Source organism: Xiphophorus maculatus, chromosome 5, assembly GCF_002775205.1.
Source record: "Xiphophorus maculatus strain JP 163 A chromosome 5, X_maculatus-5.0-male, whole genome shotgun sequence".
Classification (NCBI taxonomy): domain Eukaryota; kingdom Metazoa; phylum Chordata; class Actinopteri; order Cyprinodontiformes; family Poeciliidae; genus Xiphophorus; species Xiphophorus maculatus.
Window position 1 is genome coordinate 5,679,541 of NC_036447.1, and position 16,859 is coordinate 5,696,399.

Genomic DNA, 16,859 nt, shown 5'->3' on the forward strand with positions numbered 1-16,859 from the left:
AAATACAGAAGCTCCCCAGGAAAAGTCATTGATCACTATCTGCATTTTTTTCTTGTGCACTCAAACTACTAAAGTCATCTTTCTCAGTGTTGCTGTTCTCTTCATCATCTAGCAGTTCAGCGGTTTTAAACCCGTTGGTAAAAAATCAAATACTAGCTGCATCACAGCATTCAAATTGTGTAAAATGTAGAGGCTCCTAGTCCAGCAGAAATTATGGTAAACTATCATAAACATTCACATATAACCTTTTAAAATGTTAAAGAATAATGAGAACTAGCATGTAGCAAATTCTAACGCAATTCCAATTAACAGAACCAAACATTGTGCTTAATTTCTTAACTGCTTGGGAGTTTCATCCTCAAACTTCTAAATCAGAGTCAGATGTGTGTGTGGCCTCTAAATTACTTTGGTTTGGTTCTGGCCTGCTCATTAAGCTTTTACCTCTCCGGCCTCTGGGACTCACAGCAACACCACGCCATATTAATTAGAGAACTGCAGAGCTAATAGTTGTTGTGGGATTTCAGCTTTATATGTGTGTAAAATTGTAGCTCAGCATGTTAGAACTGATGGAATGTCTCTTTTATTTAAGGATTTAAAAAAAATTTTTTTACCCAGTATCATTCACGGGAGAAGTTCTCCTGTTCTTTGTCCTTTGAAGAGAGAGATCTAATTTAATGTTGAATACAGTAAGAGGCCACAGTTCCTCTACAGCATACTTTTCATATTTTTCCTGCTAGAGTTCCTAGCATGCTGTGCTTTTTGATTGTTGTTTAGTTCTGTAACGCAGAAACATACTCTAATTTCCCTCTAGCATTTTATTGGCAATCTAAATGAGGTACTGAAAGATCACAGTGTGCAATCAGCATAGTAATAGATACATTTCATATTCAGGGATTGCATAGAGAAACGCTTAGCTGTGACCTGTGCACATTAACATGTGCATAGATGATGCATTCACTCCCTTAGCCATGCCATCAGCTACCATCTTCCAACGTTTGGTGAAATATATACATTTGGTGTGCTGTTGTGAAGCTCCATATGCTGAAAAATAAGCTTTCATCTATCTAATGGCATTCAACTCATTTTACTGAATGTGATGGTCACAGACAGAGTCCACAAGAATTAAACTCCCACGTCTTAAAGAAAGTAACTTAAAACGTTTTGGGAATTTTTTGGATGAAATCTATCTATCTATTTATTGTTTAGATAGATAGATGTGCTACTGAACAGCTACAGTGCACTTTCTGCCTCAATCTCTGGGGATTTTCTCTCAGATGGAAAATGGTTCACTTCAGCCTGGAAAGCATGTTCTTCATGCTAATAATAGAGCATACGCACATGCATACTGTGTCCTTCTGCTGTACAGAAAAGTAATGGGGGATTTCAAACCAGCAATTGTTTGAATTCATTTAGGTCTATTTTTGTGCCTGAAGCACAAGAATTTATTCTAAACCTACCTAACCCTAATTTGTCTTGCATTGTTTTTCGCTATTTGTCTGTTTTGCAGTTTTCCTGGTCAACATAAGTGATTTTTAAATCATTTGTTTTCTCTGATCAAGATAAGATGGACATTGTTATATTTCAGCATTTTCAAGCAGGATACCATCAAACCTCAAAGGCTGTTTTATAATGAAACACTGTGGTAATGATTTAGTGTTCATGCTTATGAGTTTGGTACAGTTAGTAGTTTAATCAGGTTTTTTTAGAGGAAAAAACACAACATTAGTTCCTAAGAAATGCAGCAAAAGAACTTGCAGTAAGTGACCGTTCTCTCTCCCTTAATCATACATCCCAGAAGATTTGCTATTGACTCACCTTTTAATTACAGCAAGCAACAAAATGGAGCTGGAAGATGTTAAACAAAAGCTTCAAACAAGAGAAGCTACACTGCTTACTCAAATAACGATCTAAAAACAAAAGTAGGAAACTCTTACTTAAAATAATATGTTTGGTTTACTTCAGTTTTAGGCCAAAAATTTAAATTAATTAGTTATGTCGGATCGGGTTCAGACAGAGTTTCCACGGCTGTGTAAGGTTGGGTTTTTAGGCCCAAACTAAACTCTAACTAATACACAGCTCTGCTGCCATTTCTAAGACAAGCACTAATCAATGAAATAGTGACATTTGTCAGTGATTATCCTTTATTTTTATTTCATTACTTATATTATTTCATATTTGTACATACTTTTAAAATATACCCTTTAAGAACCCTCTGTGCTTGGTGTTTTTATCCTTACATGCTCCGTCAGGATTCTGAATCCACTGATGATTTGTTCCAAGTGGGATAAGTCCGCTGGTTTAAAGCTCTGCTGTACATCAGAGGAGGGTGTTGGCATGCAGAAAATGGAGGAACTCTGCAGCGCTGTGCCGACGCATTTCTTTCAGAGCATGCAGGAATAAATGCAGGAGTTGGGTGTGTTCAGCTCTGCTTTAACATTTCACTGAATTCAAGTGATGTTCGTGTTAAAGCTCACAGCGCTGGAGCAAAAAGGCTCTATTCTGAACTATTTTCGGTTTTTTGTTTCTGTTGTTCCACATCCTTTGTCTCCTGTTGTCTACTATCCAATCTCCTGTTTCTCGGTGATTATCCTTGCGGTAATACTGTAATTATTGTTCATTGTGCTTGTTGTACTCCAGTTACTGCTGCAGATGATGGTAATACTGTGTAGCATCTGTCTCTTCCTTTCGAACATGCCGTATTCTGTGGTCCTCTCACAATAATCCCATTCATGAATCAGGTGTTTATGTCAGTGATATGGATATAACTGCAGGAATCAGATGTTGTCTGACCTGATAGTTGAAAATAAAACTGGAACAGGGCTGAGTCATTGTCACTTTTAGAGATAAATCATCCTTTTCTTTCTGTTTTTACACAATTATCACAATATCTTTTATCCCTGTACAACATAGCTTAACTCTTATCATAGCCACTCTTTCCTTAAATCTGTTATCTGGATGTAAAGAAACATTAATGCTAAAATTGAGTTCAGCACAAAGACACTGATGTGAATGTGCCATTTTCACTAAAGGCAGAGGATAATAGATCCTTTGTGCTGGAGAGGCTGAATGATACCTGAACATGAAGGAGGTGGGATGGTGGATCTCAGGAAAGGGAATAAAGCACGAAAACAAAATGAAAACACTTCAACTAGATGAATATAGACTGTAATATATGTAAGATCCTCAGAACTGTTGTGGATGTAAATTACTAAACATTGTCAAAGGGGATGTACAGAGAGGACAGCAAGGAAGAAGAGATGGATATGAGAGAGAAAGTAGGGAATGAAGCTCGGAGAGGAGGTTAGGAACCTGGAATCAATGAAGTCTTTGTTAACAAGGGCTGACCTGCCTCTTTTCCCCGCCTACATTAGACCTTCATTGCTCCCTTTGCTCCTCACTCCGCTGCTCAGGGTAGCTGAATATGTGTTCGGTATTTTAACCAGCAGCCACTTCAGATTTTAGCTCTGATGACTGAAGGGAAATCTTCAGCTCAGACATACAGAATGTCCCTTTGAAAACACACTTTCTAATACCCAGTGTTGCCAAAACCTTGTTGATAATTTTACTTAAAGTTATACTAACCCCCAAATCAACATTTTTGCAGATATTCTGTCTAAATATGTTATTTAAGATTCTATCTTTATGTTTCTGTGAGAATTTGGACATTTTTTCACGATTTGTTTAGTTTGGCATCATTTTTCCATAAATCATCTCTTCAGTCGAACAATGTTTGGGCAGTTGAATTTTCCCATTGCTTGCATTTGATACGATTGTCACAGCCCCACATTCAGGTGTAAAATCAAAGTGTGTAAAATGTGTCACTTTAAGAGACAAGTAATCCGTTTCTTTCTTTCTGTTTTTACACCAAAGTGCATGACTCATATACAGAACCCTCAGTCCTTACCCGCGTCTCAGGTTTGAGTCCTGGCCCGTTGACCTTTGCTCCATCTCCATTCCCTCTCTCATAAACCACTTTCCTGTCGGATGACTTTGAAATAAACACCACTAGCGCCGAAAAAAACCTTAAAAAAGAAGTAGGTGCAAAGTGCTCCAATCTACTGGACTTCTGTTTGTGTCTCCTATTTAGTGCAACCTGCTTTGACAATGTGTTGCAGAAATACAGTAAGCAGCATGTGCAACACAGTTGCAATAAATAACATCAGAAATTTGTGAATTATTATTAAACAAATGTTTGCCAATGAAAGCAGTTCAGTTGCTTCTCATTTCCAGTCACAGTTATTATGCTGAGCAGATGAAGACTATTCTTAAACAACATCAGAAGTCTGAATGACATGTTTATGCTTTTCCGCTCAGATAACTGAGAGACTGTTTTTTTTTTCCTAAGAGTGCCAAACATCTGTCTTTTTCTCATCCCCCTCTCATTGCCAATCTTAGGAAAGAGGGGGATTAGGTGGGAGAAGGAAAAAGGTAGGAAAGGCAGAGAGAGAGAGAGATTATCCCAGCAGATTTCCACTTGTGAGGTCATTGAAAGTAGTCAGTAACACCGGAGAGAAAGAGATCAGGAAGAAACTTGGATAATCAGAAGTCAGTAGGGTCTAAAGGAGGAATAATAGAACAGAGAAATACAGAAAAATCTATTTTAAATTAAAATAGTGACTTAAAAAAAGAGGCTAGATTATTTTTACATGAGTCCTGCTACATGTTTCTTGATCATTTTGGCATTACACGATCGGTTTGGATAGATGGACAGGAAATCTGAGGTAAGCTACACACTTAATGGTAATCCATGGTAATCCTTTATGAGAAATATACATCTACATAAAATTCAACCTTACCAATATAGACCAGATTGTAGTTGTTGAACTTGCTCTAGTTTACTTGTTGAGTTGTTTTTCATTCATGTGAGAACGGGCTGCACATGTGTTTCAGTTTTGTAGGAAATGCATTTGTTTATTTAAATTCAATGAAAAGCCAACAATGCATGGTGGTGATGGAAAAGTTAAAGTACAGTTTGATTACTGAACTCAGTCTCTCATTACTCTTGGCAGTGACACATGTGCACTTTAGGAGGTTTCTACGATTGGTAAAGAAAGAAAGAAAGAAAGAGAGTCAGTATTCCTTATGACTGCTTTGTTAAACTAGATGCTCTATAGCAAATAATCACAATTTCATATAACATTTGCAATTTAAAAAAACACGTACATATTCACATGTAAATCTTATTATCAATGGTTACAATATCATTAAAAATGTTTTTGTCCCATCATGAGTTTCTTATTATACCAGGCAGGTGTTATATCAAATATAAACTCTGTTAATAAAGAATATAGTTTCAAATAATAATTTCATGTCACTTTCACAAGTCATAAAACCCTCCAAATAAAAGCATTTCTACAAAGGAGCATCGTCCAAAATGTTTTCATTTTGATGTAAAAGACTCATCACCATTTATCACAGAGTTCTTCCTGGCAAAACGGCCGAACCCACTTAGCAAGCGATTACTTTTCTACATAGGGCCAGGTTGCTTTGGATGCCTTATTTTTCCTTAATAGATCATTATTTGAAAATTACTTTCTGTATTTACTTGGCTTATTGTGGTGCGATATAATCTGATTGATTATCTTAAACACAATATTTCTGTGAGGAGTTGAGTACTTTTTCACGCTAGTGTACTTGCTCCATGATTTGATTACAATTCACCTGCTAATGACTGGAATGATAGAAATGCTCCGAATGTCTCATTACACAGAACTCCATTTCAGCCCAGATGGAATCGGTAATGGCATGTATGGCTTCAGATATGAGCTTCGTGTTTTGGCTATGCAAGGCTGGCCTCTAATATGTTATTCTTATTCGGCTCTTGCTAACCTGAAAAGTCATACTAGCTGTAGTGTTCCCAGATTTTCCTTTCAAAACAACTTCAACAACTGCTGTTCTCTACCCCACTCTGTTCCTCAGGTGGTTTTCTTCCAGAAATGTCAAAGTTCATCAGTCCAAACCCAGATCCAAAGTCTCCGTTAGTTAGTTGTGTCTGTCTGTAGACAGAAAGAACACTACATAATTTATGTTGAAAGCAAAAGTATATCTTACATGCATATAAAACATATGGGACTGATTTTGCTGGAAATGTGAGTGTTTGTATCCTGCTCAATACAAATATAAGGATAAATGTTTCATAAAGTCTAAAGTATTTTTGAACATATTTGATGATTTTCCTTCCCTCTGTGCATCCTCTATTTTAAAATGGTCAAAGACAAAGTAACTTCGTGGGCAACAATCTTGCAGTTTCCATCCAGGAGGTTCTAGCCATTTGACAGTCTTATTATTATAGCATTTAATTGGCTATAATAATAAGCCAATGTACATTGTTACAAATGTACATTATTTCTCACAAACATTCCTCAGATGTACTTCTGTCTCCTGCAGATACACAAACTGTATAATGGATGCAGATTAGTTGAAGTGAATCAACATTGCTGTCTGAGTTAATTTCTGCACAAAACAGGGCAACAAACTTCTGACCAATCACACAGCACTTCACACAGAGCTCTATCGAAATAGTTTGACCAGGGCCTGGTGTCGAGAAGCCGAGCCAGATGCCTCTCTGCGAACAAAATGAGGCCATTTTTGTCACACGTCTACGTCAATTAGAGGCGATTTCAGCACTTCTGATGATGTGGGAGCCTTAACTCTTTGAGTCTCTAATTTATTTCTGCAGAGCTTTACACTGACACCAGCTTGCATGTTTTGCATTATGCTAAGTCTTAAACTGGCCAAAACTGGATTTATTTATTCTTAATAAAAAATACATTAATTTAAGAAAATTACCCTTGCTCAGGTAATTTATTTCCTAATATTTATCCATGCATAGATGGACACTAGAGGCTCACCTTTAGTCTCTGTTCTGTTTGTACCTGCAGACTCGTCCTGCTGTTTCCGCCGCTGTCCATGTTTGTGTCATTATGTCACACTTGTTTGACAATCCCACCTGTTCCAGGATCCTTTCTTACCTTTTTATTTTATGGTGATTACAGTCTGAGGTTGATCAATGAAACGACAAGACTGATTTGTTATTTTGGACTATCAGTCCCATACAAGCTCCAGCTGAATTTCCTGAAAACACAGAATCCTTCCAATGGTTCATTCATTCAAAAACAGACTGAAATACTCACTACCACAGTCTAAGTTACAGATCGCAAAACAAACACACTTTAACACACATTTCTTGTCTGTCACATTTGCATACATAGAAATGTACAATATCTGCCCTCAGGATGTCTTGTCTAAGATGTAATATTTTCTTTTTTAAATTCTGGCACTTAGCAAAAGTAATATGTTCAACCTGTAAAAAAAAAAAAAAAAAAAAGCATTTCCAGCAAATGTGCCTCGTATTAAACAACAAAGAAAACATGCTGCTTCTACCTCCCCTTTAGCAGTTACAGTTCACATTTTAATACCTGCCTGTCTGCAGAGTTGCAGCTACTGTCAGAACATTGAGCACTGTGAGCACAATCTGTACGACATAGATGACTTCAGGCAAAAGATCATCAAGCAACATTAAGTCAGTCAGAGCAGCTGCATCAGTGGAACTTGGAAATCTCTCAGCATTAGAAAGAAAGACATTTGAATATAGAAGGAACATCACTTGGTATCCCAAACAGTCTTGGCTTTGTGTGCGTATTATCCTACTTCAGCTGTGCTACATTTGCATCTGGATATACAGCATTCCCTTTGCCTTCTCACAGATTCCTTCTGTACCTGACCTGCAGATATAAATAATTTAAATGGAGAAAAAAGATTAAAGGAGCATGAAAATTGCGTAAAAGCAACACATCAACTGAAAAATGAATAAACTCAAGTGGGGTAGCTAGACAATAATATTCCAATGCATCTTTTAGTTTTTTATTATTGTTAATAATGTAACAAAAATCTGTTAGTAATTCATTTCAAACACTGATTTTACCCAAAATATATATTTGTTCCAAAAGTGTTATTTTAATTGTATGCCACAAAAGAAAATGTATTTCTGCACACAAAAGAAAAAACTATATATGTGAAGAGCCAGCTCTGAGATGAATACGTCTCAGGTCCCTCTTACACATACTACAAAGAAATAATATGACTAAAAGCAATGAGATATTTTGGCTGTTTTAGTTACATCGCCCAGCTCTTAATCTGTGTTTCAATAAGGTGATGAAATTCATATTCACTTCCCAGTCTTTTAAATTGGCAACAGGAAACATCTTGAAGACAGAGAGTGGTGCAACAATCTTCAGAATTGCCAACTGTTTTGGAAGCAACGTAAATATTAAATCATTTCATTAACAATCCTGCACTGTTGTATCTGGAGCAAATACAACAGTATCAGTAGTCTATGAAGTTGCCAAGAAACTATTTGCTTTTAGAAATATGATGTTACGAAGATTATGAAAGTATATTTCCTTTTTATTAGGCTAAATTTTAACTAGTTCTAAAAGAATAGCTATATAGAGCGCCTTATGTTCTCCAGGTCTTCTGAATCATTCAGTGGACTCCTACCATTTACTCACAGCACGACACACTGTTATTATCCAGTCCTATGTAGATCAGCAGCTAATACATGAATATTATAAGACTCATTAGCTTTTGACACTGTAGATTTTCTGTGGCAAAAGTGTCTTTACTCACTGCTTGATATTACGTTACCTTTGTGCCTCCTCTGTCTACTCCCTACTCCTCCTACACTCCAAGGGCATGTAGGTCAGGTGAAATGGAGATGCTGACATTTAGGATTAAACATCCATGTATTCCCAGAGAGATGCCCTTACCCTGATTGGAAATGTGTAAGTGTGCTAAATTAATTATTAGGGTCACCAGTACGTCGGAAGAACTCTAATCCCATATGCCTTTGTTGGCATTACAGTACACTGAAAAATACCCCTGGCCCTGGAGCAATTGCATGTGGACATCAAACCTGGAAACTGTTGTGTATTTTTATTAGGATTTTATTTGATAGCTTCACACAAGTTAATGTATAATTTTTAAATGGGAGGAAAAATATTTTTTTACAAATACCACAACATAAAGTTCCAATTAGTAAATGGAATCCAGCTGAGTGTGATGTAATCAAAAATACAATGGTCAGCTGTCCTGTTAAGGCCTCAGAGTGAAGACAGCATCATGAAGACCAAGGAACACAGCAGACAGTTCATCTCCACAGTGATGGAAAGTGATTGTAGCATTATGCTGTGGGAATGACTTTCTTCAGCAGGCGAAAGACTTGAGACACCTTCCAGCAGAACAGTAACTCTAATGTTAGCTGGAGCATCAATGAAATAGTTCAGGTCTAAGCATGAAATGCCCAAAGTCCATACTTAAAACAAATTGTAAATCTATCATAATTGTTGAAATTTGGTGTTCGCAGATGCAAATTGTGCTGTTTTACATAGGAGAATGAGCAAAAATGTCCATTCCTGGATTTACAAAACTTGTAGATTTGACCAAGGTTTTTATTTGACTAAATAAAATGGTAAGATGTACAAATCAAGCAGTACAGAGATTAGCATGCATTATTAACCAAATACACTAGCAAACATACTTAAAGACCTTAATAGCCCAACACATACTCAGGTCCAGAAGGTAGAGGATTTAAGGATCAGTGTCTCAGATTAGGATGATTGTTTTATTAAGCTGTCTGGCCACTACTGAAGACATTGCTAACATTCTCTGCCTCAGCTTTATGTAAGCATTATGTACTAATATCCTGCTTCCAACCAATCTTATGGGGCCAACTGAAAATAAATAGCCCATAGATGGCATGTGTGTCTTGTTGGTATTGTGATCTAGGACTGACTTGTCTTTGGGTTGTCAGCAATCAAATACCTCTTTACTCAGAAGACTTCATTATGTCAGTGACATCAAACCACCCAGCAAACAACATCACATTAATACTGAAACTTGTCGTGGCAATATAAATTTTTTGTTAGGGTTTAAATGAGTTTTTCTAGTCAGAATCACATCATTAAGTGAAGCATCACATTCATTTAAAATTGGTGCAAAAAGCTTCAGCTTGTTATATAAATAATTCCACCATCTAGGTTTATCATCTGCAATAATAATAAAAAAAGATCTTTAACACAGCCACTCTGACATACAAACAGACTAAAGGTTTTGAGCTTTGAATCTGTGCAGGAAAACAAACATATTCTGTTGCAAAGTCTAAAGTATTGTGCAAGATTTGAAAAGTTCACCTTTTCTGGGACAATTATGTCAAAGGCAACTTTGCTGTTTTTGTAAATATGCTTAATTTGATAATGCCCTTGATTGCTTTGTCAATGGTTATATAATTGGTGCACAGATACCCATTACTTTTACTTAATAAATTTTGTATGAAGGCCTCATTATTGTATTCTGAGAAAAGTGTTGCAATCATGGAGCAAGGCCTATATTTCATCACATAAAGCATTTGAATTACCTTGTTGCTGAAATGTGTTAGACATATAAATTTCCTGTGGTGTAATGCATGTATAACAGGTTGTCTCAGGGACTGATACATGCTACCTTTAAGTTACACTATCAAATATAATAATATGTTACTCATAAAAAATCAAAATGAAAGATAGCATGTGCATATTATCCATACTCTTGTAGGCCATATTTTAATATGATTCACTTTCAAAAGACTCTGTTAAAATCAAGCAAAAGAATAAAAAAAAATTCTTGCAATCACACATCAATAAGATCATGTAAGGGCAATAGTGAGTACAGTGTCCTACCCAGGGACACATTTCAACTTGGAGGTTTAACCTCTGACTTTCTGCACACTGCCTCCACTTAATCACAGTAGCCCTAGGCAACCCAAATAACACATCCAAACATTAACGATGGCAGAGGAGAAAGTTATTTAGGACTTTTATTTCATTAGTCCTTTAAAGGCTATGCTGTACCCGCATTGTTACCCGAAAACATGCAACACACATGGGTGTGCATCAGCACTTTCCTTTATCACCAGAATAGACTGTATTTTTTTACAATGGTTATATAACATACATTGTGGCTGAACTTCAGTAATGTAGCTGTTAAATGTCATTCAGAGGACCCCGTCTATCCAGCCTTCAACTCTATACCTACATTCACAGTTAGGTTGCTCACAACCTGTTGTTTTGCCTGAAAAAGTCCCTTCAAGCTAATGCAGTGGTTGGAAGACAAATGAAGATACTGATTTACAACCTACGGATCATTTGGCTCAGACACAAAGAAAAAATAAAGTTGCTGCTTCATCATGGATAGACATATAGTTGTTTGTGTAACATAAGAAGTGATCTGTGAATTTTTACCCTGACAGAAGGCATGTGAAAGGTAAACAAGGTAATCTATTGTCTTAGCTGAGAAACTTGTTGCTAACAAACAATCTCTGTGGTTGCCATAGTGATATGATTGTTCTCTCCATCTTCTTTTGTGTGTTGGCAATGAGAGGCAACAGATCCCTTTGTCATATTAATGTAAAAATATGTTTTTTATAAGGGCAAGCAAACTGTTTTCTAATTACATAAGAGCAACTAGCAGTCATTCCTTGCTCTTACATGTTACTTTGTTCTTACATGGCAATACCATTCTGTTTTAGAGAAGTTGGTTCCCATCTTTTTTGTGTAAAAAAAAAAAAAGTTTCTAAATGATTTCTTCTTTAAAGCCTTTATCATTGCGTTTTTATTTACTCCTTGTGTTGATCGGTGATCAATATCATCTCTCTGCATTTGCTTCACTCTGCAACTTATCTTTGTTTTTTTTCTCTTTGTCTTTTTGTCTGTCTTTGCGCAGTTATACAACAGCATGCCTATATGTTTTTCAGCGGCACGAGCAGAATCATTATGGAAGTGAAAGAACGACGTCCATACTGCTCCCTAACGAAGAGCCGAAAAGACAAGGAGGGACAATACACCGGTAGGACAACCCAATTACAGCAGTCATACATTCATACACTCATGAATTCATGTATACATGAATACATTAAATGGGAAACATTTAGCATGATTTAATGTCAAAAACCAAGACAACAAGGTTAACAATGTTATGTTTTATGCAGTTTGCAAGGTCAACTTTTTTTCTCACTTCTAGCCCATAAACAAGATGTCCTCTGAACCGCAAAGTAAATATTTTTATGAGCAGGTGATAAACTTGCAGCCTCAACATTTGCTCTTATCCATCATTACCATTTGTTTTTCATGCACTCAGTTCATTTTCAACTTGTGCTTAATTCTGTGTTATCGGTGCTGTATAAATAGGCCATTAGGAATTTTTCTAATAATGTGTAGTCAGAATTATTGTTTGCCCCCACAGACCTAACCTTTTCATACAGTTTATGAATTTTGGACTTTTCACAGCCATTTGGATTAATTAGCATTCATAGGATGACTATATTAAAATAAAGCTCAGATTTAATTGAACCTGGGAATTATTCATGTATGGCTTTATTACTGTTAAAGATTAGAGCTGTTCATTTTTTGCTGAAAGTTTAAAACTTTGCATTTGAAGGCTATGATATCTGGGAGCAATAAAAATAGGAAGAAATAGCTTCCTCTTAATGGCTATAAATTTTGGATTTAAATCTGGTTATATCATACATGGTGACATTTGCTTAATTAGAAAATGGGTTTTGATTAGATTCATTTGTCAGAGTAAAAATACCTTTTGAAAATAACAACATTTAAGGAGGTCTTCAACACATTTGTTATTAAGATGATCATCATATCATGATTATGTAATTTTTTTTATTGGCCGAATGTAACATTCTGATTTTAAATGCTTGGTTTTCGTTAACTGTAGGCCACAAATTATTAGCATTATTAATAGAAATAAAGGCTTCAAAAGATCCATTCCTGTGCTAATCAATATAATGTGTTTCAGTTAGTGAAAGCAGTTATAGAAATAAACAAACTTTCTAATAAGATTCAGATTTATTTTGTAATTATACACTGTTTTAATAAAAGCCTCAGTTATATTCACAGATGTACTTTCACAAAATTGAAATACGTGTGTTTATAGACATGCTTAGTGTGTGATTTTAAAAATGTGCTGTGTGCTGCTCTCTAAGCGAACTCCGCGTTGCCAAACAGACTCTATTTCAAGGATTTCTGATAGAAATCAGGCCTGGAAGGGAAACTGCACTAAAAATGTGGTTGATCACAGCAACATTGTGCTTTAACTAAGACGGACAGGGAGGGGGGAAGGAATTACATTTTCACATAGAATATTTTTTTCCTGTAATTGTTGGTTTTTCCAAATCGATCATGATCAACATAATTTGGCTTTTTTAACAAAAAACAAAACTACAAAAAAACAAAACACTTATGTCAAGGGGAAAGCTAGTTTTCCCTTTACAGTTGTTTGTTTTATGTAACAGATATTTATTGTATTTTTATTATTTCTGGAAAAATCAGTTTTGACTTTGACATGAAAGGGTTTTTTGTATGTTTTGGTGTCAAAAAAGCAAAATTTGTTGACCATGGTTGATTTGAAAAAATCAATAACAATGGTGAAACACCCAGGGGCTTGAGCACTTTGCATAGGTAATGTTAATAAAAATTGGAATTGTATTTTCTCATTATTTCTTTTTCTGTTATTAAATTTTGTTTGCTGATCTGAACATTTAGTTGTAGCAAAAAAAAAAAAAAAAGCAGTGACAGGAAATAATTTTGAGAGAGCAGATATTTTTCACATCACTGTACATTGAAGCTAACCACCTTTGTATGCACTACATATAGTTTGCCCTAAGCAGATGGTCAAAGCTCAGATGATAAAGTGTTTGTCCTCCAGTTAGTACATTAGCGAGTCCTCTATACCACGAAGCGTCCTTGAGCAGGACAGTGGCCTCTCTTAATGCTTTCTTGAACTGAAATAAGGTTAAAAAGTCACTTATCAAGGACTGTTTAACTTTTTCTTTTGACTGAGGGCCTCACAGATTTATCCAAGGAGGGTCTGGTTAGTAGAATTTAGTGGAACTCTTTTAAATGTCAGTTTGAATCCAAATCTGCTACACAGAAGGATAACATTTGAACAAATGCAATAGATAAATGCCACAGAATATTTTGTGGTACTTTTATCAGACTAAATGATGCACTAAATTGCAGCAGTAGATAGTAAGGAAGGTTGTCATCTGAAAGTGAAAGTGTAAAGAAATGGATTCCGCCTTTAAAAAAATCTGAGTTGCAAGAAGAAGTGGAGGAAAAGCCAGAGGCTTTCTTGCTGGTGAGAAAGAGTGCGCAGAGCAACCTCCATGTTTAGAGCTGATCCCGATGAGATGTAGATTACTGGCTTATAGGGCTGTATGGTATCCTTGGCTTTCAGGTGGTTCACTTTACATGAAGAAACAGAGAGCTGACCTGCAGATTCTTAAAAAAAGTACCATGAACTTCTGATAGAGATATACATTCTTCAAACGTGTTTTGTCTCAGCTCCTTTACCCATTATCGTCTCATTTTTAAACATTTTCTGAACTATCAAAATACCTGTGGAATCTCTTCTAGTGAAATGTTTCCAACAACTACAGTACTACTCTAAATTTATTTTTTTTAAATGCATAGATACTGTGCCCTGCGACAGGCTGGCGACATGTCCAGGGTGTACCCAGCCTCTTGCCCTAAACATTTGCTGGAGATGGGCACCCCTCCCTACCCCACTAGGGACAAGAGTGTACAGAAAATGGATGGATGGGTGGATGGCATAATTACTGTTCATAAAAATTATTAATAAACAGAGAAAAACAAGACAAAATGGCAGAAATCCAGACTTTGTAGATTAAGTTTCACTCCTTTCGCTCTGATTTCAGGCCACTGAATAATATTTTTTTTTATATCTATTAAATTTGTGTCTATGTGGTAACAGTTAAACGTTTCAGGCTTTTCATACTTTCGTATGTTTACTTGAACACACTTGAAAACAGCCTCTGTGATTAACGAGAGGATTCAGATGTGTGCGTGTATTTGTTTGTGCTGATCTCTAACTTTTTTACCTTCCTCTTTGAATTAGTGTGAAGGAGTCTGTACATGTTTTAACAACAAAGGTTTAGCTCACCTGCTGCCATAGTTTCTGCTTGCAAATCGTTTCCAAATAAAGCTGTGATGGCAGGACCAGACGGCGTCTTTTTTTATTATTTCTATATGTGTCAGTAATGTCCAACTGCTTGGAAAAATAATCATGTTGCCAAATAATAACACTTCAGAGTGTTGTTAACAGTTTATTACCACAACATGATAATGAAAAGGGGAGCTTCTTATTAGTAAGATAACAGTAAACTTTACACTTCATTCTGTATGTGTGAAACATGAGCTGGATAGAATAACATCCAAAAAACTGAAGAAACACACACCTGGAACAAACAGCTTACAGAGCAAATCGAACAGAGATTATACAGCTTAAGAATTTATAATAATAAGATAAAGAAATTTAAACTAAACAACAATTGAACAGATAAATGTAGGTCTGAGGAAGTTCAGCACAAAGGTTTGAATGAGGCTTTACAGGATTAATATTTATGAAAAAAGTACATCTCCATCAGCAGTTAAGAGAGCAATTTAGCCCCCGGAAATCGTCCACTTAGGGCTTTACTTCCTTTCACCCAACTTTTCAACTGAGAGTATTTTTTATAAAAAATAATGCAAAGTTTATTCCATTTGTATAAGGAAAGCTCACTACTTAGACTTTCTGTGTTCTGGGCAGGAATTCATATTTAATTAGATTTAGGCATGATTTGTGAGCTTCCATTATACAAACGGAAAACTCGCATCTTCAGAATATTCCCACAGACAGCTGCTGCATCCTTTTAAGCGAGCTGACAGCTGTGCCGGATTTTTAACAATGCATTCAAGAGAGATTTCTTTCTTGAGCGAGCAAAAAAAAAAAAGTGCAGGGTGTAACTCCGCAGCTTGCGTGGATTATCACCAGGTCAGTAGGTGGTCTTTCATTTTGGCAGATTTGCATTCAGACTGTGACTAAATTTGGACAAATGTGTGTCACCCTGGTTGCATTTACACCTGCGTGCTCTAAGTACAGGTCTGAATGGAGCCGCAGTGGTAAATTACACAAGCATCCCATACAATATGAGTCATGGCAGATTCTACTTCAATGTTTACAATGTGAGTGTGTTTATTTCTATTCTGCCATTCCATTTTAACAAATTTGTTTTTCACAGCATACCTCTTGTTATTATAAGGAGTTCAAGTAGTTCCCTGCTTCTTTAAAAGACTCACATTCAGGCTCAAGCTGTCTCTATTTGTGTTTGAAAATGTGTGTTAGGGTCTTCAGGGGACAGTGAGGACTGTGCAATCAGCTCGCAGGGACTCCGGGTCCCCACTCAGAAGTCTTACTCATCTAGTGAAACGCTCCGAGCCTTCGACCAGCACCAAGACCAAACCAGGTCAGGGCTTATCACTTTAGAAATTTACATTTTGTCTAAAATTCTAACACGGATAGGGAGTCTTTCTCATTTTGGTCATGTTATTTATTTATTTTTTTGTGAAATTCTTAAAAATCAGTATCAGCACAATGTGAAATGTGAAGATTAAAAAAAAACAAAATAACAGAGCTTACCTGTTAGTGTTTTCTCTTCACCAGCACAGATCTAAAATAAACCAGAAAACACTTTGCTCTTTGCTTTTCACAGGTTACTGTACGGTACCACCAAGGGGCACAAGGAGATGGTTCACCGTGAACAGGATAATTATACCAGACATGGTAAGTCTACACACACATACACACACAAACATTAGACTAAAAGCACATAACATAAAGCATCTTTAGAGATAAACACCTAAAATTGCACTTTACATGTTCAGGATATGACATTTAATTTTCAAAAATGGTTTAATTACAGTATTCAAGGAAATCATTTTAAACCTGTAAAACATTATTAATCCAGCTTGTTA

The 16,859-nt window shown here is 36.1% G+C and overlaps 1 protein-coding gene across 11 annotated transcripts in view; it reads left to right on the forward strand.

Moving 5' to 3' along the window:
- LOC102233011 (teneurin-3) overlaps positions 1-16,859 on the forward strand; it is a 323,707-nt gene that overhangs the window by 78,738 nt on the left and 228,110 nt on the right. For 10 of the 11 annotated variants that reach the window (XM_023333407.1, XM_023333406.1, XM_023333410.1 and 7 more), the window contains exons 3-5: positions 11,758-11,880; positions 16,231-16,351; positions 16,598-16,668. In XM_023333407.1, coding sequence (XP_023189175.1) covers positions 11,778-11,880; positions 16,231-16,351; positions 16,598-16,668 — 295 coding nt within the window. In that variant the 5' untranslated portion in view covers positions 11,758-11,777. The remainder of the gene's footprint in view (positions 1-11,757; positions 11,881-16,230; positions 16,352-16,597; positions 16,669-16,859) is intronic. The other variant, XM_023333411.1, reaches the window with a different exon arrangement.